Genomic DNA, 18,419 nt, shown 5'->3' with positions numbered 1-18,419 from the left:
TGCTCTCAAACATGACTGAATATTTTGATATCAATATTGCCAAATATTTTTTAAAAATTCACTGGTATACATTTCAAACCAAACATCCATATTTGACAATGACAGAAGAATTACAAGTGGAGGGGAATCCTTATATATTAGCATAATATAATTGATTAATATTAACCAAGTAACATTTAATGGGTACTTTCAGTGTAGAGAGCTAAAATACAGAATAAGTTATGTTTTTAGTTCTCGTCAATCAGAAATTATCTTAAATGTATTTCAAATAACACAAAAAAATACATGTCCTTCGTCCAATAATTGGGACCAAGGTCACAGCTCACTGGCTTTCCTATAGGACTAATTTTAGAAGAGCAGCAAGAAGAATTCAGGTTAATAATAGAAGTGCCAAGAATAGCCAAGAAGATTTTCCCATTGGTTTTATCAGAAGAGATATTCAATGTTTCTTCCTAAAAATTTCTCTTCATGACCATAGCAGAGGCAGCCACCTCTGGCCCCAAGGAAGTTATACTTGAGTTTCCCTCGGAGGTGGGTAAAACCAATGGACTTCATGCAGCCTTTAAGCTTCTCTTCTCAGGGCAAAGGATGCTCCAAGGGTGATACATTTTACTCTGGCCTCCAGTCAAGCAGATATTCCAACCAATCACTTACAGTTGGCTAGGCTATGGAACACACCTCCCATTCTTCCACTGTGCCAGATACTATGACTTTTATTCTCCCTTTTATTTAGATGTATAAATTTTCCCAAGAACGAGATAAAATTACAGTAAAGAGAAATGTTTTAAGATCATCACCTATCAATTAATCAAAATTGTTACAAGGAAGAAAACAATAGCTAATGTATCAGGCCTTCTACAGTTACAACAGCATGTGTGAATAACCTACAATGGAACACTAGGTGGCGAAAAGACCCAACGTGCTAGAACATTTCAAGGGTGAGGGAAGAAAGGCTGATTAGTAAAGGACTGTGGGCAAACCAGACAGAAAATCTATGGATTCCTAGCACTTAGGCATGAGATCCATGGACTGTGGTCTGATTCAGACTTGGCTGCAACTTGATTTCCAACATCAATCTTGAGTTAACCTACGAATAGGTCTAGTTCTTGAAATTTAGTTCTTGAAACACCGAATCTAGAAAGCATCACCTAAGCAAATCTAGAAAATAACAATCATATTTGAAATGTTAATTCTGGGAGCACAACTCATGACTTTCTCTACTTTTCTGCATTAATGGGTTAATGAGTCCCTAGGGAATGTCTACCACTCTCTGTAAAGCTCAAGATTCTCAAAGCTGACTGGGGGGAACACATGTATGCATATGGCTGATTCACTCTGGTGTACAACAGAAACTAACACAGTATTGTGAAGCAATTATACTCCAATAAGGATCTATTAAAAAAAAAAAAACACACGATGAGGGGAAATCTCTACTCCTGTTAGCCTAAAGTGTAACTCCCAGGTGTAGCCATTAATTTTCTTGAAGGCAAAAGCTAGGTAAAAAGGAAGCTCTAGGGATGGAGGCCAGGGGCTGCTTGTGCATTAGAATCTGATGAATGCATGCTCCCTAATGAAGACAAGAACCATACATTTATCATCATTCTGATGTTATCCATCATTTCTTTTCCTTACCAAAGGAACCCTGCCAACTAGTAAAGACTCTGTTTCATTATATAGGGCCTTCACATTGATGGCTATTTCAGTGGCAGTGTCTCTCGTAAGACTCTAGGAAAAAAAAATAAAAACATCAAAGACAAGTAGTTCTGTATGAAATTGGGATTCAATCATCAGCGAGTACTTTACATTTTACTCTTCCGATTTAAATTCACATCGCAAATATTTTAAAAAGTCTACCAAAATTCTATTGTAATTGCAAAATTTCACACTCACATTTGTTAGCATGATTACCTCTTCTAATTCTGTCAGCACAGAGCCAAAAGAATGCACTGACTATAGTGAATACACTCAGGACCACATCTCCTACACACAAACATGTATATGCTGGCGACAACAGACACATATTCCCACAAGAATTAAGTCAAAGAAAATTATGTCTTAAAAGGGACATCATCTGATCATAATTAATTCTATCCATTGAGTTTCACTCTCCATAGTTCCAACCAGATTGATTTTTAGACTTTAATCTTGAAGACTAACACTTATTTGTATAATAACTTAGGTAAATCAATTGAATAATTGAAAGGGTAAAAATAATGTTACCAGTTTTCTCTATGCCATACATCACATTTCATCACATTTATATTCTATCCACTCTATTATTAACTTCTACATTAGAAAATTAACTAAATTTACTGATTTAGTAAAACAAAATGGAGAATCATTTCAGTGGACAACTTCAAAAATGAATGAACAGCTCTAGTTAAATGCATGGTATCTAGGTTTGCCCTATATGAAGGTGGAGGGGAGAAGGTAAAAAAGAGGAATGGTAGTACTTAAAAAGAGAAGGAGCACAAGGAAGATGGGAAGGTGACCAGTGATTGAAAGTGAAATAGAAAAAAAGGAAGCAAATTAAAGACCAGAAATGGAAACACAGCAGAAAAGGAAAATAAAGAAAAACCTGGCCACAAGTGAATGATAAGCTTCTGGCTGAGACGCATATCGACTAATATTATGTTCTTTCAAAGGATGTGGCACATTTTATAGTATCAAGCTATATGTGTAACACCAAAAAATCTGTGGAATGGGCATTTACCATTAGCTCCTCACCTCTGGGAAGCGTGGGTTGGCTTTGTTCAGTGCGTGGGAGCATGCGTTCACCGCGTGCGCCAGCTCTTGCTCCAAAAGACAGTGGATGGTGGCTGCATCACAAATCCTGAAAGCAAAAATGAGGCAAATGAACAGACAACTTCTCTGAGCACTGCTGAGTTTTCTGAAGTGTAGAAATAGTAGAATAAAACAAGTTAAAAAAAAAAAAAAAAGGTCATGAAAGGAAATTTATTTGTTTAATAACTGCTCGATGATGAATGGCATGGGGTAGATTTACAAAATTCAAACCCTATTGCAACAAAAAGTACTAACCCCAAATCTTGTATATAAAATAAGTTAGACCTAGAATCAGAGGTAAGCATATTGAGGTGCTATTTGGAAGAACAGGGCATAGTAACATTTCATTTTGCTGTATCACTGGAAAGTTGAGAGGGGTCCCAAATGTAGAGCGTAGACACATCTTTTATTCACTGAAACTTCAACCAGGCACAAATACAACAGATTAGGGGAAAAACATTGCTACATATATCTTCTATATGCTAAGTGCTTTATATTCATTATCTAATTTAATATTCACAACCTAAAAGGTAGCTGTGGTTACCTTTCTCCACTTTATAGATGAAGACATTGAGGCTCAGAAAGATTTAGTATGTGGTACTAAATCACATACTAAATCACATACAGTGATAGAGCCAGGATTTGAATCTATGTCTATCCAACGCCAAAGCCTGTAGTGCCACTGTCCTTTGGAATATAAACCTTCAAGAACAGTCCTAGAATGACACGATTCTGGAGGCAATGAGGCCAAGAAGAAAAAGGAGAAGAGGGACTTCCAGGTGGTCCAACGGTAAAGAATCCGCCTCCCAATGCAGGGGACGCGGGTTCCATCCCTGGTTGGGGAACTAAGATACCACATACCACGGGGCAACTAAGCCCACGTGCCACAACTACTGAGCTCGGGAGCCTCAACGAGAGAGCCCATGTGCTGCAAACTACAGAGCCCATGCACCACAACTAGAGAGAGCCCATGCATGCCACAACTAGAGAGAAGCCTAAGAGCCACAATGAAGAGCCCGTGCGCTGCAACTAAGACCTGACACAGCCAAAAAAATAAAAAGGAGGAGAAGTTCTACTGATTGCTAGAAAATGATGTAAGCTTTGCAGGTGACAAGAAGGTAAGACTATCCTAATCCTTTTGCTTCTAACATCTTCAAGGAAAATGATCTTCAATCTGGAAAGGGAAGAACAAAAGAAGAGACAGAAGCCCCACATGACTGAATCAAGAGTTTAATTCTTAAGGATCATACGTTGATATCCAAGGCACAAAGGAACTTGCAAATGTCACCTAAGCATCCTTACCAATAACCTTGAGAAATCATGAAGAAGAGGTTATTAATAAGAAGAACAGAGATGGATAAATGTTATTCTAATTTTCAAGGAAAAAGAAAGTTGTAAATCAACTTCAGTTTAACATTTTCAACTGCTAACTGAATCTCCTCCTAGGTATTTCTAATGTAACTGAAATTCTGTAAGTCCAATATGGAACCCATCATTTTCCCTCTCAAAATCTGTTCCTCTTCCTGAATACTATGGCTTCATCAAAGGCACCTTAGTCTAACCAGCCATTCACTAGAAACCTTAGGATCATCCTGAACATGCTTGTGTACCAACGTTAGACCCTAACCTATCTTTTTTTTTTTTTTTCTAACCTATCTTTTTTTTTTTTTCTAACCTATCTTTTTTTTTTTTTTCCTAGCCTATCTTAAATCCTTCTTCTCCGTCCCATCTCTACTGCCTCAGTCCATCGTTTCCTAACAGGACCATTCTGACAGTGTTCACCCTTGCCCCAGCTTTGCTGTTCTGCGGACAGTGCTTCACATTGCTTCCAGAAACATCCTGATAAAGATCTGCCCCCCCCCACCGCCGCTCACCTCTCTGTCCACATTTTCCACACTCTCAAATATACCACGTTAACATTTCAGTCACTCCAAACACCCTGAGATTTCCTAAAAGTACCATGCACTCACACTCCTCTGGGTTTTATTATCCAGGCTGGCTCCCATTCTTAGATTACTCCTTCTCTTATTCTTCTTTCAAGACTAGGCTGAGAAGTCACTTCCTCCAGGCAGGCCTCCCTCACTGCCTCTGGCCTCCTCTGTGCATCCACAGTGCCCACAGTGTGACCTGTGACAGATCTTTGGCCACACGTCTCCCTCCTACTACTCCGCCAGCAAATTATGAAGAGGGACTGCAGTCATCGTGGCATCCCAGTGCCTAATATGATGGTTGGCACACAGAAGAGGCTCAAAATTATTTGTTGAATATTGAATGAATACATGGTGAAAATTAATGAGTCAGCCTGATTTTCATCATTTGCAAAATTTATAAAGACAGATGGGGAATCAAACTAGGTAGACCAAAAGCAAATCTGGTCAACCTTCACTTTTCTTTCTTAAATTAGTTAATTAATTAATTAATTTTTGGCTGCATTGGGTCTTCATTGCTGCGTGTGGACTTTCTCTAGTTGTGGCGAGCAGGGGCTACTCTTCGTTGTGGTGCATGGGCTCTAGGCGTGACGGCTTCAGTAGGTGTGGCACGTGGGCTCAGTAGTTGTGGCTCACGGACTTAGTTGCTCCGTGGCATGTGGGATCTTCCCGGACCAGAGCTCGAACCTGTGTCCCCTGCATCGGCAGGCGGGTTCTTAACCACTGCACCACCAGGGAAGCCCCTTTCCTTCTTTTCTATTTCAACAGTTTGATCAGTGACCAGGTGAAGGTGTGGGAAAAATATAAGAGTGACCATGCTCAGAACACTGAATACACCAGACGTGCTGTGCTAATAAGCACTTCACATGGTGGGTCTCACTTAACCTTCACAGTGACCTGGTCAGGCAGCTTGTATCCCCATTTGGTTGATAAGATTTAGGTGAGGAGGAGATAAGAAACTTGCCCACGGTCCCTCCTCCCCCCTGAAGTCTGCCCCTGGTCATAGTGATTTTTATCCATTCTGCATTCACAGAACTTATTATTTTTATCTTCTCCTTCTGTCTCCTAAAATTAATTTCTGTGGTCTCACAAACTCTGTGATACGTCTGCCAGAAACTGACTCTTGGACTCTTCCCACGTCCACCCCCTGACTTTTTTTGTTGTTTTTGCATGGTTCATGTTTGCATTTCCTTCTACCTCCCATAAACACTTAATAACTATGAGGCACCATATAAGTGAGCAGTATAGTGTAAAGATTATGTGTAAACTGGGGAAATAATAATGGAAGGGTTATATATAATATATATAAATTATATATATATATGTGTGTGTGTATATATATATATATATAAATAACGACAGGGTTCATTAGGCGAGTTCTCCATCGTGTTTCAGGAAGTCAGAGATCTGGCCTGTGGAGAACACAGGTCTGTGCACGTGTGTGTTGGAGGGGAGCTGATGAAAAAAAACAGTGATTACTAAGGCATAAATGAGGCAGCAAATGAAGAAGGAGGGGAAAGGCATCCCTTCTAGATACCCCAAACAACTGCAATGATGTATTAAAACTACAAAAACCAGGCTTCCCTGGTGGCGCAGTGGTTAAGAATCCGCCTGCCAGTGCAGGGGACACGGGTTTGAGCCCTGGTCCGGTAAGATCCCACATGCCTCAGAGCAACTAAGCCCGTGAGCCACAACTACTGAAGCCCGCGCACCTAGAGCCCGTGCTCTGCAACAAGAGAAGCCACCGCAATGAGAAGCCCACGCACCGCAACGAAGAGTAGCCCCCGCTCGCCGCAACTAGAGAAAGCCCGTGCGCAGCAGCGAAGACCCAACGCAGCCAAAAATAAATAAACAAAATAAATAAAGTTATTAAAAAAAAAATACAAAAACCAAAATTGGCCACGACCAGTGTTCTCACAGCCCCCAAGGTTCACAGGACTTCGATACCTGGTGATGAGTTCCTCTGCGGCCTGTGAGCACAGCTGCATCTGAGACACCTCTTCTGTCGCCAGGTCAACTGCATGCTGGATGTACAAATGCGTTCGAAGAACTGGTTTACCAGAATCACACTTCTGCTTATCTTCCCAAGATTTCAGAGTACTTTCAAAGGCCTATTTAAAATCAATATTGCAATGAATTGTTAGTTTAGAGCTCCGAGGCCCAAATAAATGTGTATTTAGATAGTACATGAATGACTTTGAAATTACTATTGTTTTCCCTAATCTAACACCTTGTTAAATACATCATAAGTACAAAAAAGATATTTTAAAGTTTTCTAGTGCATTGCAACTAATAAAAAGTAATGTAATTGATGACGATGATTATATGACTGGAAAGTTTAAAAAAAGACAGCTTCAATTTATGCTTCAATATTTACTAGTATATGCGTAACAGACAGGATGGATATTGCAGCCTTATTTGTTATGGGTGTGACCTTAATTAAGAATACATATTCTGGGGACTTCCCTGGTGGTGCAGTGGTTAAGAATCCGCCTGCCAACGCAGGGGACAGGGGTTTGATCCCTGGTCCAGGAAGATCCCACATGCCGTGGAGCAACTAAGCCCACGTGCTGCAACTACTGAGCCAGCCCACCCACTGCAACTACTGAAGCCTGTGTGCCTAGAGCACCTAGAGCCCGTGCTCTGCAACAAGAGAAGCCACCGCAATGAGAAGCCTGCACACCACAATGAAGAGTAGTCCCCGCTTGCTGCAACTAGAGAAAGCCCGCGCACAGCAACAAAGACTCAACGCAGCCAAAAATAAAATATAATTTCAAAAAAAATACAGATTTTGGAAAAGGCAAAACTATAAAGACAGTAAAAAGATGGGGTTGCCAGGGTTGGGATAAGAGAGGATGGGTAGGTGGAGGACAAGTGATTGTACATTTGTCAAAACCTATAGAACGTAGAACACAAAGAGTAATGTAAACTACTATTTTAGTTAATAATAATGTATCAATAGTGGCTCATCAGCTGTAATAAATGTATCACACCAAAGCAAGATGTTAAGGGGAACATACTAGGGGAATATAATAGGGGAATAGGGAGGTGAGGAGGTATGTGGGAATAGAATCAGAATTCTCTGTAGTTTCGGCTCAATTTTTCTCTAAACCTAAAAAAATAAGCTAATTATTTTAAGAACTAAATAAATATTTGTTCATATTTTAAAACACGATGATCTAAATGTCAGACTTAAAAGACAATTTAAATCTTTTCCCTTGGTTTCTATTTTTCATAACAATTCAAGATTTTTTTTAAAGGAAAATTTAGAAGAATTTTTTTTTGTTACATACCCTGTCCCTTGTGAGCATCTGAGCTCTGTTTTTGTGCACAATTTTGATAATCCCTGGAGGCTGAACCCATGCTTCGCCATCCACCTGCACTGGGACTCCCTCATCACCAAATATAGTGATTTTTACTGTACGGCACTGAAATAAAACAAGTTATTTTAGAGTACAAATCATCCTGAGAAGCTGACACTCAGTCTTGTATTCAAACTTGACTTCTAATCCCTTCTGTGGAATGGAATGTTATGCTTTTACCACTTAGGATGACACGGTAACAACCGACATGACAAAAAAGTCCATTATTTTACAGATGAATATACAGTGTAGGAGTCATTTGGAATAGCTTTCTCAGTGGCCCAAATAGTGAAGTCAGGTTTGAGTAGAGACACCAACCTGGGCTATTCGATGGTGTTGCAGTTTAATGACCCTTGAAACTGCCATTTGCACGCTATCAAATATTGCAACGACTTCCAGGATCTTGTCATCAAATGATGGTGCAGCAAATATCTGAAAGAAAAACCGACATTACACTTCCATTGATAAAGTTAAGGTTTAGGTGAAGTGGCACTTCAAGCAATGTAAACTCTGCAACAGACATATTTTTAAAAACTTATAAAAACCATTAGCAGAAAGGTAAGTAAATATTATTATGAAATGATAATCCAAGGACAAAAAAAAAAAAATCACTGAACATAGCTTAAAATAAACAAACACAATAAAAATGTTTTAAAACCCACACAGATAAAATACTCCACGCCCCTCTTATAAAGCACTTGTAGGACCAATGAACTAATATATTTCCAAATAATTCATCTTGATATAAGATGTATTAAATACCTATTCATACTAACTCAGATATCTTGATAAAATGATGCATGCAATTTTAGGAAACTTCAAAATTTCAAAAGGTGATGCAGATTTCATAAAGTTAAAGCTAATAAACATGCGAATTATGATCCAGTTCACTTGATATGTTCTAAGGGAAATCTTTCAAGGTGTTACAAGCAATGTGCGTATGTGCTTTATATCTACAACAACTTTTTAGCGCATTTGAGAACATGAAAAGAAATCTCAAAGGATGAAAACACGTGGGCTTACTTTGCTTTGATGTTAAATGCATTTTCACAAAATCAACTAAACCTAAAAATTTTAAATTTCAGCTGTATTACTTTGTTCCTTTTACATTCTCTTTTACTATAACATAAATAATTATGCCTCTGAAAAAATATTCAGTATAAAGTAGTATCATAATTAAAATTTTTACTGAAAATATCAGGACACAAATTTGGGAACTTTTCGTTATCAGACTGCCTGGTTTTAAACCCTGTCTCTTCTACTTATGAACTGTGTGAACTTTGTGTCAGTTTCTTCACTGATAAAATTTAGATAAAAATTGAGGTATTAAGTTATGAATGTGAAGCTCTCAGTATCCTGTCTGCCTATCTTTATTTATCTTAATCTCACCGATTTCTTCTCCTTAAAATATTTAAGAGTGATGATGGGCTGACAAATAATTGGTTAATTTAAATTTTTATACTCTAATAGGATTGGAATATATTCACATTATGAAAATAAAAAAAACTTTCCAATTTATTTTATACTTTAATCCCTACCTGCACATTTAAGAGCCCTGAGAAATTTGTTCAGTGGGAACCACTACATCACGAGCTTCAAATCAAAGGGCTTATCATTCAGTGTATGTGACTCTTCAAAGATCATGGTAGGGCTTCCCTGGTGGCGCAGTGGTTGAGAATCTGCCTGCCAATGCAGGGGACACGGGTTTGAGCCCTGGTCTGGGAAGATCCCACATGCCGCGGAGCGACTAGGCCCATGAGCCACAATTGCTGAGCCTGCGCGTCTGGAGCCTGTGCTCCACAACAAGAGAGGCCACGATAGTGAGAGGCCCGCGCACCGCGATGAAGAGTGGCCTCCACTTGCCGCAACTAGAGAAAGCCCTCCCACAGAAACGAAGACCCAACACAGCCATAAATAAATAAATAAATAAACAAATAAAATTAAAAAAAAAAAAAGATCATGGTAAACTTCTCATTTTTATTGTTATATATACTTTCATAATTGTGCCTTCTCTCATTATCTTTAGGACAAATGCATTTCTTTTTTTTTCTTTTTTTTTTGGTGCGTGGGCTTCTCATTGTGGTGGCTTCTCTTGTTGCGAAGCACGGGCTCTAGGAGTGCAGGCTTCAGTAGTCGCAGCATGCAGGCTCCGTAGTTGCAGCACGCAGGCCCTAGAGTGCGCGGGCCTCAGTAGTTGTGGCGCACAGGCTTAGTTGCTCTAAGGGTGGGATCTTCCCAGACCAGGGCTCGAACCCGTGTCCCCTGCATTGGCAGGTGGATTCTTAACCACTGCGTCACCAGGGAAGTCCCTAGAACAAATGCATTTCTTAGGTTGTGTTTTTTTCTTTTTTAATACAGGAAAGTATAAAAACAAAAATAGCCCTAAACCTCAATGGCCAAATGAGCTCTTTGACATTTTTAAAAATAAAAATAATAATAATAATATAAATCTGGAAAATTAAAGGTATAGAAAGGTATTTTGGTAGGCAGAATAATATTCTCCTCCCTGCCGTCCAAAATGTCCATGTCCTAATCCCTGGAACCTGTGAATGTTACCTTACATGGCAAAAGAGACTTTGCAGATGTGATTAAATTAGGGACCTTGAGATGGGGAGATTACGCTGGATGATCTGGGTAGGCCCAGTGTAATCACAAAGATCCCTGGAAGTGGAAGAGGGAGGCAGAAGAAGAGATCAGAGCAAAGCAACGTGACAAGGACTCAACTAACTTTGTTGGCTTTGAAGATGGAGGAAGGGACCATGAGCCAAGGAATGTGGGCAGCTTCTAGAAAGAGCAAGGAAATACTTACATCATCTTCTTTAGTTCCACCCCAAAAGTTAGTGCCTCCGGCGTAGCTGGGAATGTTCAACACTGCTATCCCTTGCAGACTGGGGAGAGGAATATACTGCCCATCACACTGTAAGGTCAAAAGCTTAGAGGTCAGATAAAAAGAGCAAAACCACAAGTTTGGAAGATACTAGAATACCAACGACAAAGGACGATGGAGGAAAGTGTGTGCATAATGTTTGCTTTCCTGTAAATATATTCCTACACATTGCCTTTATCTTATTGTTTTAATTTAAAAATTTTAAAAGGGTAAATAATTATAGCTGAAGTTGTTACAGAAAACCAAGTTGAAAAAAATGTTTTACAAAACAACCGAAGTGTCCACTGACAGATGAATAGATTAAAAACGTGATATTATAAACTTGTGATATATATATAAATGGACTATTACTCAACCATGAAAAACAAGGAAATCTTGCCATTTGCAACAACATGGATTGGCTTGAGGGCATTATGCTAAGTGAAATAAGTTAGATAGAAAAAGACAAATACTGTACGATCTCACTTATATGTGGAATCTAAAAACAAAGCAAACAAACAAGTAAAAATAAGCTCATAGATACAGAGAACAGCTTGATGGTTGCCAGGGGCAAGGGGGTAAGGGGTGGGCAAAATGGGTGAAGGGAATCAAAAGGTAGAAACTTCTAGTTATAAGATAAATAGGTCATTGAAATGTAAAGTACAGCATGGTGACCACAGTTAATAATACTCTATTGAATATGTGAAGGTTGCTAAGAAAATGGATCTTAAAAGTTCTCATCACAAGAAAAAAAATTCTGTAACTGTGTATGGTGATATTTATTAACTAGACTTACTGTGGTGATCATTTTGTAATATATATAAAATATTGAATCATTATCTTGTACAGCTGAAAGTAATATAATGTTGTATGTCAATTATACACCAAAAAAAGAAAAAGAAAACAAATGTTTTACCTCTTCTTTCCTCCAAAATCAGGCAGTACTTTTCATGAGTCTCTCCCAAGTCACTTAAGATATTCTTAATTGCATCATAGTCATCTTTGTTCTTACTTTAAACACTGAAAGCAGGCTCTTTGAGGGTAAACTCTGGCTCCTAACCATCTCACCTAGCACCTCTCACACTCTCTGGTAGTTTGTGCTCTGTAACTAACTGGTGACTGGCTGAACTCAAGACTGCGCTTTTTAAGGAAAAAACATGTATGTCAGAAAGCACTTTACACTCCATGCCTTCTAATTAATCACGTAAATGAAAATGAATTACCACTTAAATTAAAAGAAACATACAATATCACATAGCTGGCAAAGTAATTACATATGACATATGAGTAAATTCTTACCAAATAGAAAGTTTAAGCCTTCATTTTTAAGAGAGGAGTTTGCAGATGTCATACTTAAAACAGATGCTATATTTTCATTAAGTAATTCCCAAATTAAAAAATAATTAACATAATTTTATAAAAATTGCATTTTAATGCCCAATGAAAATTATCTTCAACCTTTAGAACAAATGAGAATCCGGTCTGAACCCACTTTTCAAATAGTTTAAATAACTGAGAATACTTCCTAACACTAACCCTTACAGGTGTTTTTACAACCTTTTACATGAAAACACATTCCAAGGTCCACACTGTATCTAGGCACCTAGGGCCATTCCTGGCACATAACTGGTGATCAATGTGTATTTGTTAAATGAAAGTATTTAGTTGAATAATAAACTTTTTTCTGAACCCAGAAATTGAACAAATATCTTTGTGTGCTTTAGAAAAAAGTCATATGGCTAACAAAGGAAATGGAAAAAATGCTATCTCTGTAAATATAAAAGGCATATTAAAAAAAAAATTCAGAGCAGTCCTTAAAGATTTTATAATGGATACACTATTTGCAAGCATAATATGGAAAAAGATGAAAACTGTCAGAAATTCCATATACTTTGCTGAATTTAATATATATGCATTAGGCAAAACACCCAGGGTTAAGAGCTTAATATCCATTTCATAGAGTCTCATAGGGAAAATATGAGCAGTACAGATTCAATAAATTAAGGTCACCTGACTCAACTGTTTCTCTCATATTTGGAAGTAACTTCAGTAGTGTTACGTTCTTTTATAGTCTTCTCTATCTCCCCACATTTCCACTTGTGGTTCATAATGTGGCAAAATGCTTTAAAACTGCAGCTACACTTTTTTTTTTTCTGATTAGTGTCTGCTTTTTCTGCTCCTTTCACTAGACAATGTGGTGTAGTGGGAAGATAGTGGGCCTGTTTTGAATTCTGTCACTTATTTGGGCAAGTGCCTTAAACTTTCAGAGCCTCATTTTGCCATACCTAGTCCAGATAGTGTGGCCAATAAGGTAAGAGACAGGAAAGCATCTAAAACACATAGTAAGGAGTCAGTAAATGTCTTTCTTCAGTCATAATTACAAATTAATGTTTTATGGGGAAAAAACATTGGAGTTGAAACTTTGGCTTCTCCAGTTATCAACTGTTTGATTTTAGTTAGGCAAGTGACTTCATGCTTCTGAAATAACTAATAATACCCACCTCATAAAGAATGAAAATAACTACCTCATAAAGTTTAAGAATTAAAGGTGATTTGTATTGATAGGAAGCATTTAGGAAACTTCAATTATTATAACATGACTTAAAATGCAGCTATAATAATTATTATTGAATGAACTAAACAAAGATAGATAGTACTATTATATAACAAGCCGAATTTAACAAATTATGGAGACATCTGTTATGAGATTATGGAAATATGTAAAATTACAAAAAACATGAATTAAACAACTATTTGTTATCATGTATTTCATTATAGATTACAGGTGAACATTGTTTTTTTCTTTCATGTATCTTAGTATTTAAAGGACTCAAAACAGTATTTGATCATTATTTCACTTAAAAAACAGAACAAGCTGCGAGATACATGTAAATTAGGTATATTTGGACAAAAAAGTCATCCTTAAGAAAAAAATTTGAATCTTAACGACAGTTTTCATTCATAGGTCAAAGGTGTTTCTACTCTAAAACTAGGAAAATTTGATGTTACAATGTTATTCTGCATTTCTGGCATTCCCATGATTGTAGAGAGGATTATAAACCTTACTCAAATGTTCTAAAACTCCGGTATGTATCAGATTCACTGTTTATGTGGCTTGAAAACAGGGTTTATATTTGCATAATTCTTTTCAGCTTAGACTGTGATTTCTTGAGCATTAGCTCGATGAATTATGATTCTGCACAAAAGCATTATTTTATCCATTTTGCAGATGGAGAAACCAAGGTTAAAGTCTTTCTTCTGCACAAAGTCAAGACACGACTTCTTCCATATGACACAACAGGGAAAGGAAAACTTCTGAGCAAAGAGTTAAGAGGTTTTTTTGCTAACAACTGCCACCTGCTGAAAGGGACCTTTCTGGGCAGAGTTTCCCAAGCCTTGGGTCTTCTTCTCTACCTTTATCCCAAGTGATCCGGCATCAGGGAAATGAATTTTTAAACAACGGACCTTCCATAGTCCTCAGGGGTAGCAGGTGTTTTGTTTGTTTATTTTTAACTCTGGCAAAGAATTCTCTAATTTTTCTACTTTACCTTTTGTGTATATTAACATGTTTTCATTTATCTTGTTTTACTAAATTTACTTTCCTTTTAATCATTCAACATAAACGTCTATGTTAAATGTTAGATGTTTATCTGTGGATAGATTCAGATAGATTCAGGGGTCTGTTAACTGGAATGGTAAAAACATATCTCTTATGGTCAGCAACCTCTGAAATTTAGCATTGCACTCAATTATAAATGTAGATAGCAAACCACATATTAGCAATACCTGTGACTTCATCACCATTAGAAACAGATGTTTTCTACCATATTACAGATGTTTCAGATATCTTTTAAGATCTATGTTCATCATTACTTCAAAAGTATGGTACTTATTATATATGCTGTTAGATGTTTGTCATTTTATGTGGCAATGAAGAAACACATATAATACTCTATAACACTTTAAAAATATTTCGTTAATTTATTTCAATATTATTTTCTTATGTATGTATATATATTTAACTAATGCTTTAAAAATAATATTCTAAGAAGGGGCCCATAGTTTCACTAGCATGCCAAAGGGGTCCACAGCTCACAAAGTGTTAAGAACCTCTGCTAAATGGAGATTACAAAGCAGCCGTGTAGGATATTGTTCAGAATTTGGACCACCAATAAAAAAGGACAGAAGTAGTACTTCTGAAAAGCTGAAGGCTCTTCCAGAAATAAAGGCAATGGAGTCATTCTGATTCCAGATAGTTCCCTAAATCTTAAAGATGCCCAGCTATGGGTCTTGATGACAGCGCTTAACAAATTAGGGTAAAATGATCATTTGCCTATTTCCCTCTCATGTCAGGGCCAGGAACTGTGCAAGACAAAGGGGATAACAAAGATGAACACAACTTCCTACCTGTCCTTAAGGAGAGTGTGGCTGACTAGGGGACATGAATAAAGAAAATGAATGATTACAGTACAATCCATAGGCTAGAACCCAAGTTGAGTAACGGATGGGGCTGCCAAGGATAGTGTTTACTAAGTGTGAGCCTTCCTCATTTTGTACCTTTTCAGCCAGTAACATCTATCTTAATTTTACAAGCAATGATAAATCAAACCAGCTGATCATGCAGTTATGCTCTAGAGTGGAAGGTAGAACAGGCTTATCTTTACTAGGACATTTAGTTGATAATGAATGAGCCAGGCACCTCTTGATAGGCCACGTTCCACTATCAAGATAACACCTAAAATAAAAACGTCCTGTTTAACACACTGAGTTGTCAACTTAAGATTTGCATACTTTTCTGTATGCAGTCTATACCTCAATTTAAAATATCTAGTTATAAAAAGATACAAGATAGGAAAGACATGCTTATCAGCATAAACAGTGAGCCCTGGATCAAAGGTGAAAGAAAATAATATGCTAAGAAAGTAGTAGACTTTTCAGAGTCATGTCCCCAATTTTCTTTTTCCTGTTAATCAGAGATTAAGTAACTTTTGCTGTCCTTAATTTACTATTTAAATTAGTTTAAAAATACTAAAAAGTTTAAATGCTCAAAATCTCTTTTAAGTAACTTGTTAGAGATAATTAAAACAAAAAAATACATTTAAATTAAAAGGTTCTATTTACTATGATATTTTCAGGGATTTGTGAAACTTCAGGCATAATAGAATTGGGTCAGAATTTGGAAACTTAAAATGGAAAAATCTGTTTAAAATGCTATCCTGGGGACCTCCCTGGAGGTCCAGTGGTTAAGACTTCGCCTTCCAATGCAGGGGGTGCAGGTTTGATCCCTGGTCGGGGAGCTAAGATCCCACATGCCTCTGGGCCAAAAAACCAAAACTTAAAAAACAGAAGCAATATAGTAACAAATTCAATAAAGACTTTAAAAATGGTCCACATCAAAAAACGTCTTAAAAAAAAATGCTATCCCATATATATGTACTCCCATGGCCCTACCATTTCACAGAGCACCGCAATTCCATAGGAACATCCAAATTTCAGGATCTAATGACAATGGTAATTGTGTCACGCATATCCAGTGTCTATACCTCCTTTGGTGTAAAGTTGATAACCATGTTCATTTTTTTCCCCTCAAGTGTTTAAACACTATTCAAGAGAAACTGAGGCCAAATCAGCTCCACAAATAAATCTTTTATTTTTGGAAAGTAAGATAATCTGAAATGTCTTTACTTCTAGGTGAACTTACCTCAAGTTGAACTCTCTGTTCCAAATTCTTGTATGATCTCTGTAATAACTCCCGGGTTCCAAGGACTCCATACCACATCAAGTTTTTAGTTCGGCTCCTGAAAATAAATGTTGGCAGAGAATTTCAGTATAACTATTATTTATTTACTCTTGAAAGGCAGAGAGAGCAAAAGAGGTAATAAACGAAATTAAAGTAAAATTGCCTTTGCGTAATTACATTATTGCTATTACCAAAATTACCTGCATTTCTCAGGGTGCTCCTCTCTCTTATTATTAAATTCTAATGAAATTTTTGCATCTAATCCAATCCCAAAGTAATTGTTCATGACACATTTTTCTGAATATCCATCTCTATAATAAGGAAAAGTACATAAAAGTCAATTTCAGGTTCCTAACAACAATTACAATTTGCACACAAAGTAGCACTTAACACCATTCAAGCCTCCATTTCTTATAGAAGAGAGGAAAGCTTAGCAGGAGTCATTTCCTATTCATATGCCACGCGCACGACCCCAGTACATGTCTGTGATTTTCGGTACATGTGATGTAAAGCGATGGTGGGCAGGGCAAAGCAGAGACAGAGTCATGGTAATGCTTTTCTATTAATTGAAACAAAATCTTAGTTCTTCTACTTCCTACATAAGCCCCTCACTACACACACAAATGGGAGGGCCTTGCAGTCAGATGCCAATAGTCCTCTTTTTTTAATTAGAAAGTCTCCTCCACACTTGTACTTTTATTGAACATTTATTGAGCAGAAAACAACTAGATCGAGTCCCTTCTTGTAGGTGCTCTGGAAAGTAAATACAAAGGAGTAGTGTCCTTCAGGAGTGTCATTAGACAAATGAGACATAACAAAAGCAAAATTAAATATGGAAGTAAAAAGAAGTACATATTGAACAGCCAATTTTTTTAAGGAGTTTTGAGAAGGGAAGGGACCAATGTGGGCCAGAAACTTTCTGAAATAAGTAAACCCAGAGGCCGAATGTGGAAAGATGGCAGAATTGGCAAGACGGAGAAAAAATGAGGTGAAAGGAATAGCCAAAATGTGAGTATGAAGGCAGTGGTGAATAAAGTATTCCAGGGAAAAGTGTGCAGAGCTGTGACTCACTTCGCCATTGGGTTGTTATCCGAGACCACAGACCAGAAGGGACCTACCTCAGATCATGAAAACCACTGTATTTCAAGTGGGTCAATGTACTCATCATTATCGACTTTTGAAATTTTCTGATGATCCTTTTTGGATGTGAAACTATATTTACTGCAATGCATTTAAAATGTTACCATTTGTATAAAACAGAAACAAGGAAAACCAAAACAAAATATTTGCAGAAGTATTTTCTTACACTGAATCTGGATCTGGGTCAATAAATGGCGTTGCACCAAAAGGATCAATATTTGCTAGTAACATTTTGTTGATAATAGAACTCCCAGCAATTGAGGCAGCTAGTCCTGCTCTTAAACCTGGACGGAAAAAAAAATACAGGATCACATGTTAAGAGAAAAACAGAAAGAGCCAGTCCATTGTTTTTAGACCTAATCAGAAACACCTTGCTCCCAAAGCATGGTATTCAGTGTCTGTTCTTCTCATTAATCATAACTAAGAACTATGATGTTGGTAAATACAAGGTTTGTTTTAAACATTTTATTTTATATTGGAGTCTAGTAGATTAACAACGTTGTGATAGTATCAGGTGCACAGCAAAGCAACTCAGCCATACATGGTAAATACAAGGTTGTTGACGCTTCTTGGGATCTATATGTTGTCATAAAAAATGT

General features: G+C 37.3%; 1 protein-coding gene across 7 annotated transcripts in view; it reads right to left on the bottom strand.

Annotated features, from left to right (window-relative positions):
* The window catches only part of DGKH (diacylglycerol kinase eta), a 191,033-nt gene that overhangs the window by 29,019 nt on the left and 143,595 nt on the right, over positions 1-18,419 (bottom strand). For 5 of the 7 annotated variants that reach the window (XR_009697561.1, XM_061171182.1, XM_061171179.1 and 2 more), the window contains 9 exons: positions 17,987-18,104; positions 16,881-16,991; positions 16,642-16,738; positions 10,884-10,991; positions 8,393-8,506; positions 8,006-8,140; positions 6,660-6,823; positions 2,728-2,833; positions 1,633-1,725 (listed from right to left, as the gene is read on the bottom strand). Coding sequence is in view for 5 of the 7 variants with exons in the window: in XM_061171182.1 (XP_061027165.1) it covers positions 1,633-1,725; positions 2,728-2,833; positions 6,660-6,823; positions 8,006-8,140; positions 8,393-8,506; positions 10,884-10,991; positions 16,642-16,738; positions 16,881-16,991; positions 17,987-18,104 (1,046 nt within the window). In the remaining 2 variants the exon portion in view is untranslated. Of the gene's footprint in view, positions 1-1,632; positions 1,726-2,727; positions 2,834-4,754; positions 5,002-6,659; positions 6,824-8,005; positions 8,141-8,392; positions 8,507-10,883; positions 10,992-16,641; positions 16,739-16,880; positions 16,992-17,986; positions 18,105-18,419 lie in introns of those variants that run through there. The other 2 variants (XR_009697562.1, XM_061171181.1) reach the window with 2 other exon arrangements.

This window comes from Eubalaena glacialis, chromosome 16 (assembly GCF_028564815.1).
Source record: "Eubalaena glacialis isolate mEubGla1 chromosome 16, mEubGla1.1.hap2.+ XY, whole genome shotgun sequence".
NCBI classification, from domain to species: domain Eukaryota; kingdom Metazoa; phylum Chordata; class Mammalia; order Artiodactyla; family Balaenidae; genus Eubalaena; species Eubalaena glacialis.
This window is presented reverse-complemented; position numbering and strand designations above follow the sequence as displayed.